At 42.8% G+C, this 17,726-nt stretch overlaps 1 protein-coding gene across 2 annotated transcripts in view; it reads right to left on the bottom strand.

Moving 5' to 3' along the window:
* Positions 1 to 302: 302 nt before the first annotated feature.
* Positions 303 to 17,726, bottom strand: part of ABCC9 (ATP binding cassette subfamily C member 9) — a 111,108-nt gene continuing 93,684 nt past the window's right edge. The window contains exons 31-38 of one of the 2 annotated variants that reach the window (XM_065399835.1): positions 12,086 to 12,206; positions 11,162 to 11,292; positions 9,717 to 9,795; positions 6,489 to 6,597; positions 6,156 to 6,259; positions 5,171 to 5,304; positions 4,773 to 4,835; positions 303 to 440 (exon numbers count right to left, since the gene is read on the bottom strand). In XM_065399835.1, coding sequence (XP_065255907.1) covers positions 303 to 440; positions 4,773 to 4,835; positions 5,171 to 5,304; positions 6,156 to 6,259; positions 6,489 to 6,597; positions 9,717 to 9,795; positions 11,162 to 11,292; positions 12,086 to 12,206 — 879 coding nt within the window. Of the gene's footprint in view, positions 441 to 2,282; positions 2,421 to 4,772; positions 4,836 to 5,170; positions 5,305 to 6,155; positions 6,260 to 6,488; positions 6,598 to 9,716; positions 9,796 to 11,161; positions 11,293 to 12,085; positions 12,207 to 17,726 lie in introns of those variants that run through there. The other variant, XM_065399843.1, reaches the window with a different exon arrangement.

The raw sequence follows: 17,726 nt of genomic DNA, 5'->3' as shown, positions 1-17,726 counted from the left end.
CTTTTGCTCATTACAAGAAAGAAAAATGCCATCGATGACTCCCAAGGAAAATGCCAAACTCCCAAGAAATCAAACTCTTGCAAACGTGTGTGTGGGAAGTTTAATGGCATTTGGTACAGTGACACTTTTATTGCTTTGAGGCATACATGGATTGCAATGGGTTTTATTATTTAAAGATAGAAACATGAAGAAAAAAAAACCTTTGAAAAGGCTAATGTGATACTACATTGAATAGAAAATATTTGGATTTCATTTGTTTAAAAATCAGCTATTAAAAATACAGCATGCGATTTAGTGACTCTTCACATGTCAGCCCGGACGAAAGAAGCAAAGATGCCATCTTCCCGAGATAGCAGGTTCTCTGGTGTGTCATTCTCCAAAATATTCCCTCGTTTCATCACAATGACCAGGTCAGCAGTCAGAATAGTGTGGACCCGATGCTGTGATAAAACAAAAGCATACAGAAATTCTCATTATAATAATAGCCTTCATTTAGGACCTGATCTAGTAAAGTCAATGGTAGGAGTTCTATTGTCTTCTGTGAGTTTTGGATAAGGTCCTATTCAGCAACTTTAATCCCAAGGGATCTCAAAGCGCTTTACAAGCCCTGGCTCTGAGCCTGAAAATAGATAAGCATCTGCATAACTTTCTGTATGTGAGATGCCCCTTTGAACTCAATGGGACTGCTCAGATGCGTAAAGTTAAGCATGTTCATGAGTGTCTGCAAGATTGAGTCCCATGGTGCATAGTGTTGAACAGCTCCTGAGAGGTTCAGAATATACTCAGTGCTCATTGATTCAATAAATTCTCAGCACTCTCCATGATTGGGCCCTGTGGAACTGGCCATTTGGAACTAAACTCCTGGACGTGGTTCCAGGAGTAACCCCTGCTATATATAGGTACAGGATCACTGATATACACCTTCCTCTTTGGGATGCCTTGATCAAGGGCCCAGACAAATTGTACTCATAAAAAGTACCATTTGTTTTTTCTGTGATCATGCAGATTAGATGAGGCTTTGAGTTTTATGTTTCTATTAAAACCACACACACTGCATGGAATCCAATTCTTGTGCCAGAGAGAGAATTGAGGGCTGGGTTGATGCTGGTGTGATTTGGACTTGTCATTTCAGGCAAGGCTGAATCTTACACCAGTGGGTCTCAACCAGGGGTACGTATACCCCTGGGGGTACACAGAGATCTTCCAGGGAGTACATCAACTCATCTAGATATTTGCCTAGTTTTACAACAGGCTACATAAAAAGCACTAGTGAAGTCAATACACATTAAAATTTCATACAGGCAATGACTTGTTTATACTGCTCTATGTACTATACATTGAAATGTAAGTACAATATTTACATTCCAGTTGATTTATTATAATTATATGGTAATAATGAGAAAGTCAGCAATTTTTCAGTAATAGTATGCTGGGACACTTTTGTATTTTTATGTCTGATTTTGTAAGCAAGTAGTTTGTGAGGTGTAACTTGGTGGTACACAAGACAAATCAGACTCCTGAAAGGCGTACAGTAGTCTGGAGAGGGTTGAGAGCCCCTGACTTATACCACTAATCTGTGTCATCTGGCCATTCCCAAGGGAACAGTTCACTTACACGTGGACTGACTCATGTGTCCTGCACCAAGTCCAAGAGGCAACAATAGCATTAAGGGAATAAAGAGTTTGTTTCTTTACTTTAAATGCATTTTTTTGTTTTGTTTTTGTGAATTTAGCACTGGTGCATGAGTGACAGTGCTGGAGAATGACTGAACTCTGCCATTTAACCATAGAACACTAAAAATGGTAGTGCAAGTTCTTCCCCATGCTGTCCTACCAGTATATCTCAACCCCAATCTGGAAGGGCATCCTTAGGGATGAGATGGTAGTTCAGTTTCCAGGCTAATTCAGTCCTTGGTCTCTCTTCTGAGACTGCCAACAAAAGTGTCATTTGTGATGTGGATTCATGTCCACCAAGATCTGGACAGACATATGCAACTCATTTCAGATATTATTTTCAAAAGAAATTATTTATTAAGTAGTTAATTATAATTTGTATTACTATGTTTAATAGAGTAATTACTCTATTAAAGATTAGTGCATTCATTAAAGCAGGATTTTGGACTTAATAAACACAAACAACATTTGAAAGTAATAGAATGCAATGAATGGCCTTTTGTACTGTCATCTCAAAGCAGTAGAATGGTAGCAGAGCTAAGATAATTAAAGAGCTAAAGGTAACTACCAGAGAGCCAGAAGTCTTGCGAGCAGTGTGACTGAGAGAGTCTACTTGTTAGTCTTCACCAAAGTGGTGAACAGGCCATCCTCTTTGAGGAGCAAGTTTGAAGCAGAATCACACTCAGCTAGAACACCTTCAGAAAGGACTAACACAATGTCTCCATCCAAGATCTGAGACACTCGGTGCTGAAAAGAAGAACAGGTAGGTGGGGAGAAAAAATAGGAGGAAGGATCAGCCACAAAGGAAGAAAGAACGTGAAGCCAACTGAAGGAAAATGCTTTGTGAAGAACAGGAAAGCCAAATAAGCAAATGCTATTTTTCTCCAAACAGTGATGTGGAAAATAGAAGGCCATAGACAAGCAGTATTTTAGTGAGAGAAACAGTACAAATCAGACATGAATTGAAATGACAGTTTTATGAATGGGAATTTGTTCGTTACTGGTGTGTTATGCTTTTATGGATCTGAGGTTCTTAAAGCACGTTATACATGAATTAGATTAAGTGATTTTCCTACGATATCACGAGTCACTGCTACAACTGGAAACAGAACCCAGTAGAGCTGACTCCAATCTTACGAGCTAACCAATCGATCATACCCCAGACAAAGCAAGTGAAACAGCTGTTGAAGCAAAAATTTATTTCACACACAGAACATCTGACTGCCAACTAAGCACATCACAGGGTGGAATTACTTTAAGGTCTCTTTAATATATATATTTTAGAGTCATAGAGTTTATGGCCAAAAGGAAGCACCAGATCAAGTAGGGCATGTCTACACAACCACTTAATGTATGATAAACTGAGGTGTAAATCTACAGCATTCCAGCGTACCACACACTAACTGTCCATGTGGGCTCTGCTGCTGCACACTATATGTTCCCTAGTGAGCACTAATGTACAGGGGTTTATAGCAGTATGTCAAAGTATACTAGAGAACTTTTAGTGCTCATCAACAGGGTCCACATGGACAGTTAGTGCATGGCTGTGATGAAGTAGAGAAACCACCCACTAGCACGGAAAGGGTTAAAGAGAGCCTTTGAGCCCAGCTAGCCCCGCCCAATTCTACCTGCAGCCAATGCCAGACCTGGAGGGGGGAGAAAAGGAGGGAGCCTGACTCAGTTTGGGGCTGACTGGCAAAGAGGCAGGAGCTAGCTGCCTCCCTACCTTACGGGAAGGATCACTAGCTTGCCAGCCAAGGCAGCCACCAGGAACCAAGCACCGTCTTCCTGGCCAAAGGAGAGGGAGAAAGAGGCCTAGGAGCACCCGCCTGAGAGGAACCGGGTGACCAAAGTGCAGAGACCTTGTGGGGGTTCTGACCCCACCAAACTTATGGCTTCTCTGCCCGGAGGAACCTGGGACTGCAGCAGGACTCCACCCAGGGTCCACGAAGGGGCACTACTAGAGATAAGCCACAACTGCAACTTGGACTATGGGGCCATGCACCACACCGAAGGGGCAACAGTAGGAAGTAGCTCAGGGCAGTGGATGCAGACTCCCCACTGGGAGATCCCTTACTTAGGGGTTGACATACACAGGGCCATTGGCTGGGACCCAGAGAAGCGGAAGGACCCGGGTCTCCCTACCCCATCCTACCTTAAAGACTGAGGCACCTTGATCACAGAAGGAGAGTGCTGGAAGTCCAGTACTCCAACCACTGGGGCCTTCCAAGCCCCCTGTTACAATGGCACACTGGCGCGCTGTAGATTTACACCCCAGATTGCTACACAGAAAGTGTGTGTGTGTGTAGACATGCCCATAGTCTGGCTTTCTCTACATCACAGGCCACTAAACACTGCCCTGCCACCTCCACACAAAGCCCAACAAACAGAATTAGACCAAAGTATTACAGCCCAGAAGAGTTACAGGCGGAGAACAGGAGGAATCAAGGTACAACAGTGCCTGAGGCTCCTGCAATGGCAGTGGTCTTACATATGTACAGAAGCCCTGGCCTATATATTGGCACCTACAGCTGACTGAAAAACAAGGGGGGAAGTTACAAACAATTAGCTGAAAACATTTTCTTGTTTTTTGTTGAAATCTGAATATTTTCCACCTCTTCAATTTTTAAAACCACGATAATAAAACAAAGGCGTATGGGGAGAGAACAATCCAATTTGAGACACTGCACTGAAAAGCCTTTAAAGTCACAGTTCATGTTACAGTTGTAGAAACTAGCGATGGGTCTAAGCAGCAAATTTCAAATCCAGATTTTGAACTAGCCCCAAACTTCGGTGGTGGTAGGATCCAGTGTTTTAATTTGAGCTGAGTAGAGAGATTAAGCTCAATGGGAAAATTTGTAATGGGATCCAGATTCCGATGCCAAACTCCACTGCAAAGTTCTGGTTGTTCAGATCTGAGAGTTTTCACTTGGCCCACCTTACAGATAAAAACTATTTGCAAAACTGTGGAACCAGATGCAGGTTTGAGCCTGTGTCTTAGTTTTATTTTCATAGCAATAATTAATTGGTGAAAAGCAAGTATAGCGGCTGCAAGAATGAGGAAAGTGGGGAGGGGCATCTGCTGGAGTCGATACTTACTGCTATCGTTACAACTGTGCGGTCCACAAAGGCAGTCATCACAACCTTCTGCAAAATGTTTTCCTGTCAAGAAAAAGGTTCAACAGTTATTCAGTTCTCTTACACACTATGTGCCCTTCACCGTCAAAGACTCAGGACCGTACAGTATATTGCATTCTGTCTTTGTGGTAGACGCTCACTGATGCGATGCAACACAGCTTGGTAGCAGGATTCTTCTTTAACCCTCTCCCCTCACCACAGAAATAAAAATTAAAAACAAAATAACTGAAAGATAAAAAGACAAGTTATCATGAATGACCGCTAGGGAAGACAGTACCAACTTCTTGCTCTCGACTTCCAATTTCTTTTTGCCTCTTAAAAGGCAAAGCAAGTAGCAGCAATGTAACTGATATACTCACTGTGGCCATGTCAATAGAAGCCGTGGCTTCATCCATGATGAGAATGCTGCTCTTGCGAACAAAGGCTCTGGCCAGACAGAAGAGCTGTCTCTGCCCCACACTGAAATTCTCTCCCCCTTCTGTTACCACCGCATCTGTAACATAGTTAGCTTTAAGGATTATGCCATCTAAATGCTGTTGTCTCAGGGTTTTATTCAGTTGCCCATACAAACAAAAGAGCAAATCAATATCATAAATGACTTTCAATGTACACCATAAAATCTCCGTGCAAGAGCTGTTCAAACATCAGTAATACCCCTGAAAAATACAATGATGAGTGTTGGAATGAAGTGGTATTGAGGAAACTGAACCCAGCTGTTGGGACCATCACCATGAGGACAATAGACCATCTCACATGATCATGGAGTAAGGAGTTAACATATTTGGGAAGGCCTAGTGTTATGTTTTAATAATATGGAATGTGTATAATTGGTTTTCCTTCATGAACCAGACCTGGAATGCAAAGGGAAATGCTCGATCAGTGACATAATTAGGAGATACAGCTGTTGGAGCTTCATTTGGCAATCAGAGAGTTGCTGCTGCAAGACTAAAAGCTTTTAACCCTTTGACAACTGGTCCCTCCACCCCACCTGTTGATGTGCCACATCAATATTTCACTGAAATAAGTAGAAAGCTAAAACATCATTCAGCAGCACAGCATGTACATTTCTCTGGTATACTGTTGGAATATTCATCAGGGCCCAGATCCTGAGAGATATTTAGGTATCTAATGTTAAGCATCTAAATACGTCTTAGGATCTGGGCCCAAGTGCCTGACATCCATTACAGGGAGGCTCAAAGTATAGAATCCATTGTACAGTTCGCTCCCCTTGTCCTACAGAGAGACATCAAAAAGTCAAACTGTTTCTTTTTAGCTATACATGGATGTGGCTCTTTTTTATGGGCTGGCATAGATTCATGGGTACTTGGCCTTGTTCAAACATACCAAGACCTCCTGGCAATGATTTGACCATGTTCTTCAGCTGAGCAATCTCCAGAGCTTCCCAAAGCCTATCATCAGTGCACTTGCACTCTGGATCCAAATTAAAGCTGCAGGGGAAAGAGTGACAAAGTATTGTTATATTCCAGCATCCTGGCCTATTCCCAGGCCACATTGTGGTATTATGTCACTAGAGCTCTCTGAGAAGATTGTGGAACCAGCAATAGGAATTTAAGGTCCCCACCCTTGCATATCACCCCATCCCATAGCTACTTCTGTGGTACCATCTCCCATGCACACCCCCATGCAACCCTAGCGGTCGTGAGAATGGATACCTACCGAATGGAACCACTGAATAGTATGGGGTCTTGGAGAATAATTGAGAGTCTGGAACGGAGGGTATGCAGGGGCAGTTTACAAATGTCTATTCCATCAATCACAATCTTCCCTGTTTGAAATGACACACAAAGTGAGGACATCACAAGCATCATACTGTTTGTAAGAAACATACGGAAAGATTAAACATAACTGCCTGAGACTGACTGCATTCCTTCAGCTGTTTATGGCTCTATAAACATGTGGAAGGTGCTCATATATAATAACACAACCCAGAGGAAAACAGGCGTATTGATGCCCTGTTGTCTCTCTTTCTTTCTTCTTCTTTTTTTTTTTTTCCTTCTTCCCTTAAAGGACATATTTTGCTTCCATGCTGCATGATTGATGATGCCATTAAAAGGATAATTTAGTGTGAGCACCCTCAGATCTACAGCCAAATAGAGGAAGAGAGAACAAGAGGAGGTAATGTAGTTGTCATATTTTGGCCTCTTCTGGGCCCACTGACTTCAGTCAGAGTAGAATTGGGTCCTTTGTTTCAAATTTATGCCAGTTTATTTTGTGCAGTGCACTCAAGTAGCCATAATATGAAATATCAAAGCACACCTAGAACTTTAGAAAGATTTATCTAAACTGAGTGACTTTTTCACAAGAGGTGGCTGAGTAAATTAAGAATATGTCCAGCTTTCAGGCATTTTAATCCCATTAGTGTCAGTTTCCATAGATCAGTGTCTTCTAAGGACAGGGTAAAGAGATGAATTACAAGGCATATTGTTCAGCTACCATAAGTGTAATGGGAACAAATTGCATTAATCACCCTGCAGCCCCGGCAAGTCATTCCAATAAAGGAAGCTGCATGTAACAGCTGGAATACTCACTAACGCAAAGGGGATTTCATCACCACATCAGTGCGTGTATGGGTTTCACCTGGAAAATTGCCATGTGGTGTGTGAGGTGTGGCAACATTTGGCATTTAGAGAAAAAAAAATGACAGGCCAGATTGTGACCAGCTGCTCTGCAAGTAGGAAAGGATGAGAAGAGCATAAGAAGTCTCTCCCCTTAAGTCCATGCACAGCAGCATCCCCTGAGCTTCCCAGAGCACAGGAACTGTGGGGGGCAGGTGTGTAGAAGGGACTAAGATGAGGGATGTAGCCATCAGGCTCAGTCTGCATTTGCACTGGGAAGCCCCAGCAGGGATACTGCCTCTGTGCTGCACAATTTCTCCTAGAGCTCCTGTGTAGCTCCGCGCTGCTCCCAACATGGGGATGTGCCTAAACTGAACTTGTTAGCCCTATTGCTAATAGTTAGAAAAACCAGATCTCACCCAGGCCATGATAAATGAATGGAAATTCCAAGTGGCCCATCTGTTATTGCCAGTTTTCCTCATCTTGTAGTTTGTAAGCCATACAAGGCTGTATCCTGCAAGGTGCTGCGTGCTCTAGCCCTGACCCAGAGAAGCACATAAGCACATGCTTAACTTGACTGCAGCGGGATCACCCACATGCTTGAAGTTCAATGGGGCCAGGATTTCTTCCATACTGTTTAAAATATGATTATCTTACATTTTCACTGGGGCAAAATTAGTTCACTGGCCTTCAGCTGTGGCAGCATAAACTTAATCACCTCTGCCTCCCCACATGCAAAGTGGGGAGTCTGGGAAGGAGGAGACAGGATCTTGGGGGTGGGGGGGGCGGGGAAAGAGGATTTGGTTTGACTAGTGAATGGGGGAACATAATCTGGAGGGGAAAACAGGATGATCTGGGGAGGTCTGGGAAGAAAACAGAGGAAATGGGAATGCCTGAGGCCATGTTTACACTACCAGGGATCGACGCTGCTGTGATCGATGCAGCAAGGGTCGATTTAGTGTGTCTAGTGAAGACCCGCTAAATCGACGGCAGAGCGCTCTCCGGTACTCCACCGGAATGCGAAGGGTAAGGTAAGTCGATGGGAGACTCAAATCGATCAACCCAACGTGGTGTAGACACCACAGTAAGTTGACCTAAGCTACGTGAATAACATAGCTGGAGTAGTGTAACTTAAGTTGATTTACCCCGGTAGTGTAGAGAAGGCCTGAGTCGGACAGGCAGGGAAGAGCAGAGAGGAAATATGGGAACTAGGGACAGGAAGAAGGGGAGATTAGGGCAAGATGCCGGAGAAAAGAGAGCGGGTGGGTGAAAAAGGACTAAAAGAAGTGAGCTCCCAAAGAGGAACAGAAAGCTGGTAATCCTTGGTGGGGAGGAGTCACCATGGAATACAGGTGAGTGCAAAGAACGAACAGAATGAGGAAGCAAGATGGACACAGAGGATGAAATCCAGGCTCCACTGAAGTCAATGGGAGCTTTGCCAATGAGTTTAATGAAGCCAGGATTTCAGAAAGAGAACAGAAGAGATGGGAGCAAAGGGACCAGAGACAGTCTAACGAGGGAGAGAGGAAGAGAGATGGACACTGGAGAGTTAAAGGGAGACTATGAAAGAGTCGAGAAAATAGGAGAAGAAAGTCAATGCTTCCCAAAGAAAGAAAAATCAGAGATACTGGAAGAGTTGAGAAATAAAAGAGAAAGACAGACAGAAAGGAGATATATGAGAGATGGAGAGGAAAAGATGGGCATAAACCTGTGAATTAACCTAAGAGCATCTGATGTATTTATCCTCCCATCTCGGATTGGATTTCATGGGCAGACATTCTGGATATATAATCAGTTCTGGGTGGAAATGATGGAATGCCTTCGGAATAAGAGTACTGCAGGGGCCTCCAAAATCATCGGAATCCTTAGACAGCTTCTATTGTAACAGTGGGGAGTCACAATAAAAGAAAAATATCAAGGAACTGCATTTATTGAACACCTGTTTCTATTTTACTCACACTGAACCATGTTCAGTTACGGCAGATGTCTAATTTGTGGGGAAAAAACTATAGGCACCAGAGAGTAACGTATTTTCTCTGCCCATCTAGACACAGTATATTATTCTTTCAGACCATAAAATAGGGACTTAGTACCAGATCCTAGGATGAGCTGAGCACTTCGTGCAGAACTGAATGCTGCTGCCAGGAGGTGCTCTGGACTTTGAAGGATTGGGTGTAATACACCTGATCCAAAACAAGTGTTTTGAGAGGACAGAAAGCCTAGACATAAGCCTTAAATCTGCTTGCTTGCTTCTGAAGAACTGGAGTAGGGAACGGGGTACCAGTTTTACAGCTATAATAGGTGCTAATGAGGAGCCTTAGCAACTAACCATCAAAAATGTCTACCATTCTGAAGAAAGCCAAAGACAATGATGATTTTCCACTGCCAGTGCGACCACAGATCCCAACCTGCAAAGCAAAGGAAATTGTCATTGCTCTGAAGTCAATCTTGGGAAGAAGGGAATTGTAATCCAAACTCACAGACCCAGTAAGGACATTTAAAAGTTAACCCATATTGATAAAAACCCCAAACCAACTTAAAAACAAAGGGACAAACATACGGCTGCACAGGAGTTGGGAGAGGGTTCTGTAGTGTGCACTCCAGCAGGGAGCATATGTATGAGGGCTGCTATTGATGCTAGGGAGCACAATGATGGGATAGTTATGATTGTCTACATTGCTAACAGATCCAGTGGTGATGGGGACATGTATGTAACCATGGTCTCATCCTCTATTCACCAGTGCATTTCTTAAGGGGACATCAGGAGTGAATGTATGCTTTAAGGTCCATGGGTTCAAGGTGCTAGATATGAGCAAAGTATTGAGCGCTCAGGGTATAAATTGAATCAGATGCTTGGTCATGGTGACTCTTGTTCCCACACATACAGGTTAGCCTGCCCACCAAGGCCTTAATTTAGCAAGGCCCTTAAACATGCGACTCACATTACGCATGCGAGTAGTCCCATTGACTACTCATGTGCTTAAATTTAGAAACATGCCTCAGTTTCTTGCTGCATCAGAGCCCGAGGGACTCCTCTTCTCCCCACCAAAGGCAATTGAAAAAGGCAGTATCAAATATTTTATAGCCAATATAAAAGTGAAATATCTAATATCACAATAATTGCTGATGATGATGCTTCTGGCACTTATAATAATGATTATTATAATAATATAATTAATAGTTTTCAATATATTATATGGCATTATAATACCTTCCACTTCAGGATTTCCAAGTGCTTTTCAAATGATCATGAATATTAACATTTGCAAGGTAGGTAAGTCTAACTCATCCTCATTTTACAGATGGGATAGAATGTAGTACAGAGGTGTTAAATGACTGATGGAGATATACCTATCTCATAGAACTGGAAGGGACCTTGAAAGGTTATTGAGTCCAGTCCCCTGCCTTCACTAGCAGGACCAAGTACTCTCCCTGACAGTTCCCGCCCAATCCCTAAATGGCCCCCTCAAGGACTGAACTCACAACCCTAGGTTTAGCAGGCCAATGCTCAAACCATTGAGCTATGCCCAGCGCCACACAAGACATCCGTGAGGAAGGTGGAAATACATAGGTTCCCAACTTAGCCCTTTGCTTTAGCCACAAGGCCATCTTTTGGGTGCAGCAAGAAATGTTGGCTCTGTTTGCACATCTATACGTTCAAGTATTTTAGATGCTGTTCTTACTAATGGGCCATCTTTAGTGAGGAGTCCTCGTTTCCACAAATGACAGAAGTTGCTATAAAGGTATCAGCCTGAAGTGAGGACGGCACATTACCTTCTGTCCTGGTTTGATGTAAGCCTTGACATGCTTCAGAACAGGCTTCAGGTTATTTTCATATCGGACACACAAATCTTCAATCTTGATTTCCCCCTCTTGTGGCCAGTCTTTCGGTACTTGAGAAGGGTCTTAAATATTGACAGTAGACAAAGGCAAATGCTATCGTCGAGTCACCCTCATTGCGCTTTCCCCTTTGCCATGCAGCCGTTTGTAATCACATTAGGAATCCTTTCTTTATTCTGTTCCAAAGGAGCTAGGCAGGATGGCACCTGCTCAGACTGCACCCTCCGCCAGTGCTGGAATGCAGCTGAGAACTGCACCACAGGACCATTAGCACCGAGCTTCCCGATCTTGACACACAGGTTGAGTGGGTTCGCTTGTGCGGTACTCTCGATGTCATTGAGAGTGCACCCAGCTAAACAGTGGTGGATTAGCCACTGGGCCAACGGGGCCGGTGCCCAGGGGCCCCAGCCAATTGAGGCGCCCTCACACCCCGATCCACTCCAACCGCCCAGCGCTCCTGCCGGGGAGCGGGATAAGGGCATGGCAGCTTGCTCTGCTCCACCCGCCTCGCACTCCTACTGGGGAGCAGGGGAAGCTCCCACGCCCTGACCCAGCTCCCCGACAGGAGCACCGGGCAGGTGGGGGAAGGCCCTGTGCCACAACCCCATTTCCCTGGCAGGCGCGCCGAGGTGGGGGGGGGAGAGCCCCCACTTACTCTGGCCCAGGGCCCCACAAACCCCTAATCTGCCACTTACTCTGGCCCAGGGCCCCACAAACCCCTAATCTGCCTCTATATGTAAATGAGAACAGAATTTGGCTCAAGGTCTCTGTGTTTTTTGCATGATCATGAATGGAAGAAATGAAATGTGCTTGCTTTTATGGTACCTACAAAAAATAAAAAGGATTATAGTACAATACCCATAGTGCCTTCGTAGTTCTCAGACTCCATGGTCAGGAAACTGTTCACTTTTTTCACTGCGCCCATCTGCACCTCCAAGTCAGCTAAATTTCTTACAACCCAGTTCAAATAGTTGGTTATCTGCATTACATAACGAGAAGGGGAAAAGACGTGAAACACAACTTGTCTGGTAATTGTTACGCTGTTGGATACGGGTTTGATATGTTTGTAGAAGCCCTGGGCCTGATTTACCGCAGTGGGCCTGATTTCAATGGAGTTACTCCAGGTTAAAATTAGTACAGCGGCATGCTTGAATCAGGCCCTTTGTCTCCATTTTTTCCCATCCCACCCTCCACATTAATGTATCATCTCCCAATAATGTAGTGTTCTGCACGGTTATCCCCATTTTCAGATACAGAAGCATAGAAGCATTTTACCTCAAGCAAACCGGCCATTGATTTGAGGTACCTTGAGTTGTGGGTCCCCAACTTACAGTATCTAAGGCACCTTAAATTGGACAGCTAAAATTTGATTTCATGAAAATTTCCTTACTGTTGAAAAGCCATTTTTTTTTAAATCAAAAATAAGTTTAATTCTTTTTTTTAAACCAGCGCTGTTCTTTTTCTATACCATAACACCTGCCTCCAAGAGAAAACTGTTTCAAGCCCCTGCCGCCATAAATTATGGGACCCCTCCACCATCCAGCCATAAAGAAAGGGAATATGTTTGTGAGCTGAGCCCCTGAGAGCTGTTCATGACCCCAACCCATTCATTAGACCATTTTCCCTCTCTTTGCCTAAAGCAATGTAAGGACTGCAGCTCCCTGTTGTGGAAGAAAAATATAGAAAGCTGAGGACCATAGAAAATAAAAAGCTTTTAAGTTGAAACTGCAGCGATCCCATTATTTCCAAGTGGCTATAGGCAATTCTCCAAAAAGGGCCATATTTTAGGAGTTGAATCAACCCACACTACACACACCCACCTCACATATCATTTGAAAGCTTATTTCACTGCTCTACAGCCAAAATGCTTCTGAAATAAATGTAGTCAAACTTTACTAATTCTGGGTCACTGAGAACGAAAATGATGCTTAAAATTGTTGATTGGCTCTAGTTTTCAAGATATGCTATTGGGTCAGTATATACGACCCTTGACTTGGGAATGGCGGAGGATAAGTGAGTTATAAAGGGAAGGGATCTCAATTTAAACCAGAAATGACTAAAATACATCTTTGACTGGATCTATGAATAAATCTATGACTGGGTTTGGACAGTACTTGCTTTTTAGGCAAAACAATGAATGATGCAATCTGAAGCTGGTATTGCGTCATACATGATATGAATTGCATCATCTTATTCCTAGAAGTCATGGATGATGCAATCATAACGAAGCTTACATCGCTCTGCTGAACAAATTGCCCTATATCAGCTCTAGAAATCATACAGTGTCGTGCTCTCTTATTTGTCAGTGTTTGATTTTGCAAAGGGACACATTTCTGTTTAGCCAAAGTGAGCAGAGATGCCTCGTACTTGTGTGAACAGTGCAGATAACTTCTGCTATGTTCGTGGTGAAGTGACTTTTGCATCACAAAAGCGCAGTATAACCACTATGGTTAAGAAAGCCTATCACCTTTGTTTTGGCTGCCAAACTGGAGATCAGGACAAGAGGTGGGCCCCACACATATGCTGCAACACTTGTGCAACAAAGCTTCGCCAGTGGTTGAACAGGAAAAGGAAATCTATGCCTTTTGCAGTGCCAATGATTTGGAGAGAGCCAACAGATCATACCAGCAATTGTTACTTCTGCATGGTGCCTCCAGTTGGGAAAGGTGTGTCAAAGAAGAAAAAGTGGACTGTGCATTATCCAAACATTCCATCTGCTATACGCTGATGAGACTGTTCATTGATTCATCGAAGACGAGTCTTAAAGCTGTTTTACTGCATAATGGCAATGTTTTGCCATCAATTCCAGTTGGTCATGCAGTCCATAGGAAGGAAACCTATGACAACATGAAACAACTTTTGAGGTGCATAAACTCTGACCAACATCAGTGGCAGCTTTGTGGCGATTTGAAGGTTGTTGCTCTCTTGCTTGGTCTGCAGACTGGTTACACAAAGTACTGCTGTTTTCTCTGCGAATGGGATAGTCGTGCAAGAGATTCCCACTACATCAAGAAAGACTGGCCACTCCGACAGTCATTGGAGCCTGGGAGGAAAAGTGTTCAGCACCCACCACTTGTTGAATCAAGAAAGATTTTGTTACCACCCTTACACATCAAGCGGGGTCTGATGAAGAACTTTGTCAAGGCCATTGACAAAACACAAGCAGCTTTCAAGTACCTCCATGGAAAATTTCCAAAGTTAAGTGAAGCTAAGATAAAGGAAGGTGTCTTTGTTGGTCCTCAGATTCGTGAACTTCTTCGAGATGATGCATTTGACCATGCACTGCGTGGCAAGGAAAAGACGGCATGGAAAGCCTTCCAGTTAGTGGCAATAAATTTTCTCGGAAATAAACAAGGCAGACAACTACAGGTTGTTGGTGGAAAAACTCCTCAAGGCATACAAAAGCCTTGGTTGCAACATGTCACTAAAGATACATTTTTTGCACTCTCATCTAGATTTTTTTCCACCGAACTGCGGAGCAGTGAGCGACGAGCACGGCGAGCGATTTCACCAGGACATTGCAACAATGGAGAAACGCTATCAGGGCAAATGGAGCCCATCAATGCTTGCAGACTATTCCTGGACAGTGACAAGAGATGCTCCATTTAATGAATCCAAGAGACAAGCCAAGAAGCGCCGAGTAGACACTGAATAGGACTAAACTATGTACATAATAGTTTGTTGCCTTTTGTTTCATAATACATTTTATTTATATAACCCTTTTGCTGATTTTTAAAGTGTTACATAAACAGGACAGGTGAAATATTATCATGTAAAGCAACCATAAACGCATGAAAAGACCTAGGTTTACAATTTATGATTAAAACTCTACTATGTACACAATATACATAGACATAAAATGTAAAAACTTAAATATCTTAGAAACAGTAGCCAATCAGTTGTTTTAATTGTCATATTTGAATTCAGCACATCAAAATACATAATAAATAGCACATTTTATCTCTGAAGCAGATGACTTCTCAAAAATTGTAGACCAGTGTTTTATGTACATTTAGATGTGATATGATGTGATGTCAAGTGGTTGCACAAGCCTGCAAATGAGGTGAAACAATGATACCCAAAATGAGTGAGTCATTTTTTGCTACTCTGCAAGATGACCATGACTACAGTTTTTACTGTTAAAGTTAATTTCAACACCTTAATGTGGTTATTATTGGTCAAAGCTACCACATGACATAAAAGCTTTTATTTGTCTTGCATGTTCAAATACTTCCCCCCCCCCCAGAAATTATGAAGCTGTTTAGCATGTGGCAAAAATAGTGAATATCAACATTTTGCAATATACTAACATGAAATGTTTTCACATCGCCTGTTCTTAATTGTCAAAGTCATTATAATAGTTTTCTATAGTTTCAGCTGAAATTTGCTGACCAGATCAGTCTCACACTGAAGATTGTACACCAGTTTGGGTGCCCACAGTTTGTACTGCATGGGGGTAGATATAAATGTACATGAATCCCTAACGTAACGCTTCTCTATTTATAAGCGTTTGTCTATACAATGTAGCAACTAGTCTGCATGGTAGAAAGTTTTAATTTGTAATTGCCTACGCATGCAGTACTAGCCTTTGAAATATTCTAGAAACCAGTTTTTAAATTCAGTGACACTTCAGACAGGTGAGTATTAGTGTTGGAGTTAACAATACACATTACACACAATACAATATTATGAATTTGCAAAAGCTGTGAGAGAAAGAAGTAGCCTAACAACAAGTGGTGCAGATGAAGTCCACAAACAAGTCTTTGCCTCTGCACCGAAGAGCGTTTTTCAGCTCTTCTCAAGCATAATAGCAACAATATGACAAACCCATTTGACCCTGAATCACATCCAGAGGTGCTTATCAACATATCTACTGGACTGCATATAACAGCAGATGTACAAGAGTTGCTACTGAAAATAGCAGATGTTGGTGAAGAACAAATGGAAAGATTTATGAGAGGTGTACTTGATTCTGATGGGACACATAGCTTCTTCAGTCCAGTCAAGAAATCTGGCATCAAAACATTTGATGACATGGCCAAGAAAATCAAATTTGAGTCTGGCACTGGTAGGACAATCACAGCAGCTATCAGTCCAGACATTTTCTGCAGAGCCCTGTCCTTAGCCAGATGCATGTTCTTGGTGTCCCAATGGGACCTCTGCCTATATCCCTCTTCCATGCTGATGGAACAATGAGAAGAACAGACAAAGCTGAGTTAGGGCTGTCACGCTGTCTGGAGTGCATGACCATGAGTGCCAACCTCAGGGCAGACTGTCAAGAAGCAGGGCAGAGACCCCAAACTGGTTGTTTTTTCTATAATTAGATTTCATCAACTCAGTAACCAGTGTGAACTCCTAAAGCTTACCATGGAGTCACAGAGTCCCCTTGGGCATTCCAGTCTATCTTGCCACCCAGACAAACTGGACTAAGTGATAGATGGTTGCTATAAACCAAAGATCACAAAAAATTCAGGTTGCTCTCAGTCCCAAGAGACCAGTCACTTACCCCAGATCAGCTTGTACCTTAGAGCACACACCAAAGACAACGCTTATAGCCAATTCTATAGTAATCTATCTAAGGATTTATTAACTAAGAAAAGAAATGAGAGAATTATTACAAGGTTAAAGCAGACAAACTTATATAGACCAATGAGTTACAGGCTATGGTTTCAAAAGGTGACAGAGTTGTAGTAATCTGTCAGCTCTGAATGTGTTTAGGGCTAACCCAGGTCGACCCTGGGGATCTCTGGCTCTGTTTCATAGCTCCAGCCCTGTGAGAGTCCTAACAGCAAAAGATGAAAACATTTCTTGTCGGCTATTTTTATTTCCTTCTTCCAGAATTCAAGCTGATGGGATAAGCCCTTTTGCACATAGACTTTTCCTGGGTGGAAGGGGGCAATTTACAAAGTCTTTGTATTGTGATGTCCCACAATGACCCTTTAGTTTTGATTAAGCCTTCTTGATGGGCAGGAGATGATACCTCCTGATTGGGTCCATAGTTTCAGAGCAAACATTTTTACAGTTACAAAGCAAACACATATAATATCTTTATCAGATGCTATAAGGTAATATTTAAGTGGGATTAAAGCATGCAGCAATTTACAAACATTTCACATAGTCTAAACACTGAAGACCTTGTTATAAGTTCAATACCCATCTTAACCATACTAACGCACAGGTGAAACAGACTGGTTTCCAGCAATGAATTAGTCAGCTGAGGTCTAAAGCCTTGGCAAAAGCTGGCACCTGGTCTGCTAGAGTCACAAGGGTATCAGCTGGAAGCTCAAGCTGAAAGAATCTATGAGCTAGGAGCATGCTACAAGGAAAACACAGTGTACATCACAGATACCATTGCTGTCATACAAATCATGGCTGGAGACAAATTCCACACATTTGATGAATTGGCTGCTGAGTATGTGAGGCAGGTTCTAAAAGGTTTTGATGAAGCTAATTCTGTAATTGAAGTCTTTGACAGATATGACAACAGTAACTCTGTGAA

The sequence above is a fragment of the Emys orbicularis genome, chromosome 1, assembly GCF_028017835.1.
Source record: "Emys orbicularis isolate rEmyOrb1 chromosome 1, rEmyOrb1.hap1, whole genome shotgun sequence".
Classification (NCBI taxonomy): domain Eukaryota; kingdom Metazoa; phylum Chordata; order Testudines; family Emydidae; genus Emys; species Emys orbicularis.
Note: the sequence above shows the minus strand (reverse complement) of the source record. Positions and strands in the feature narration are given on the sequence as shown.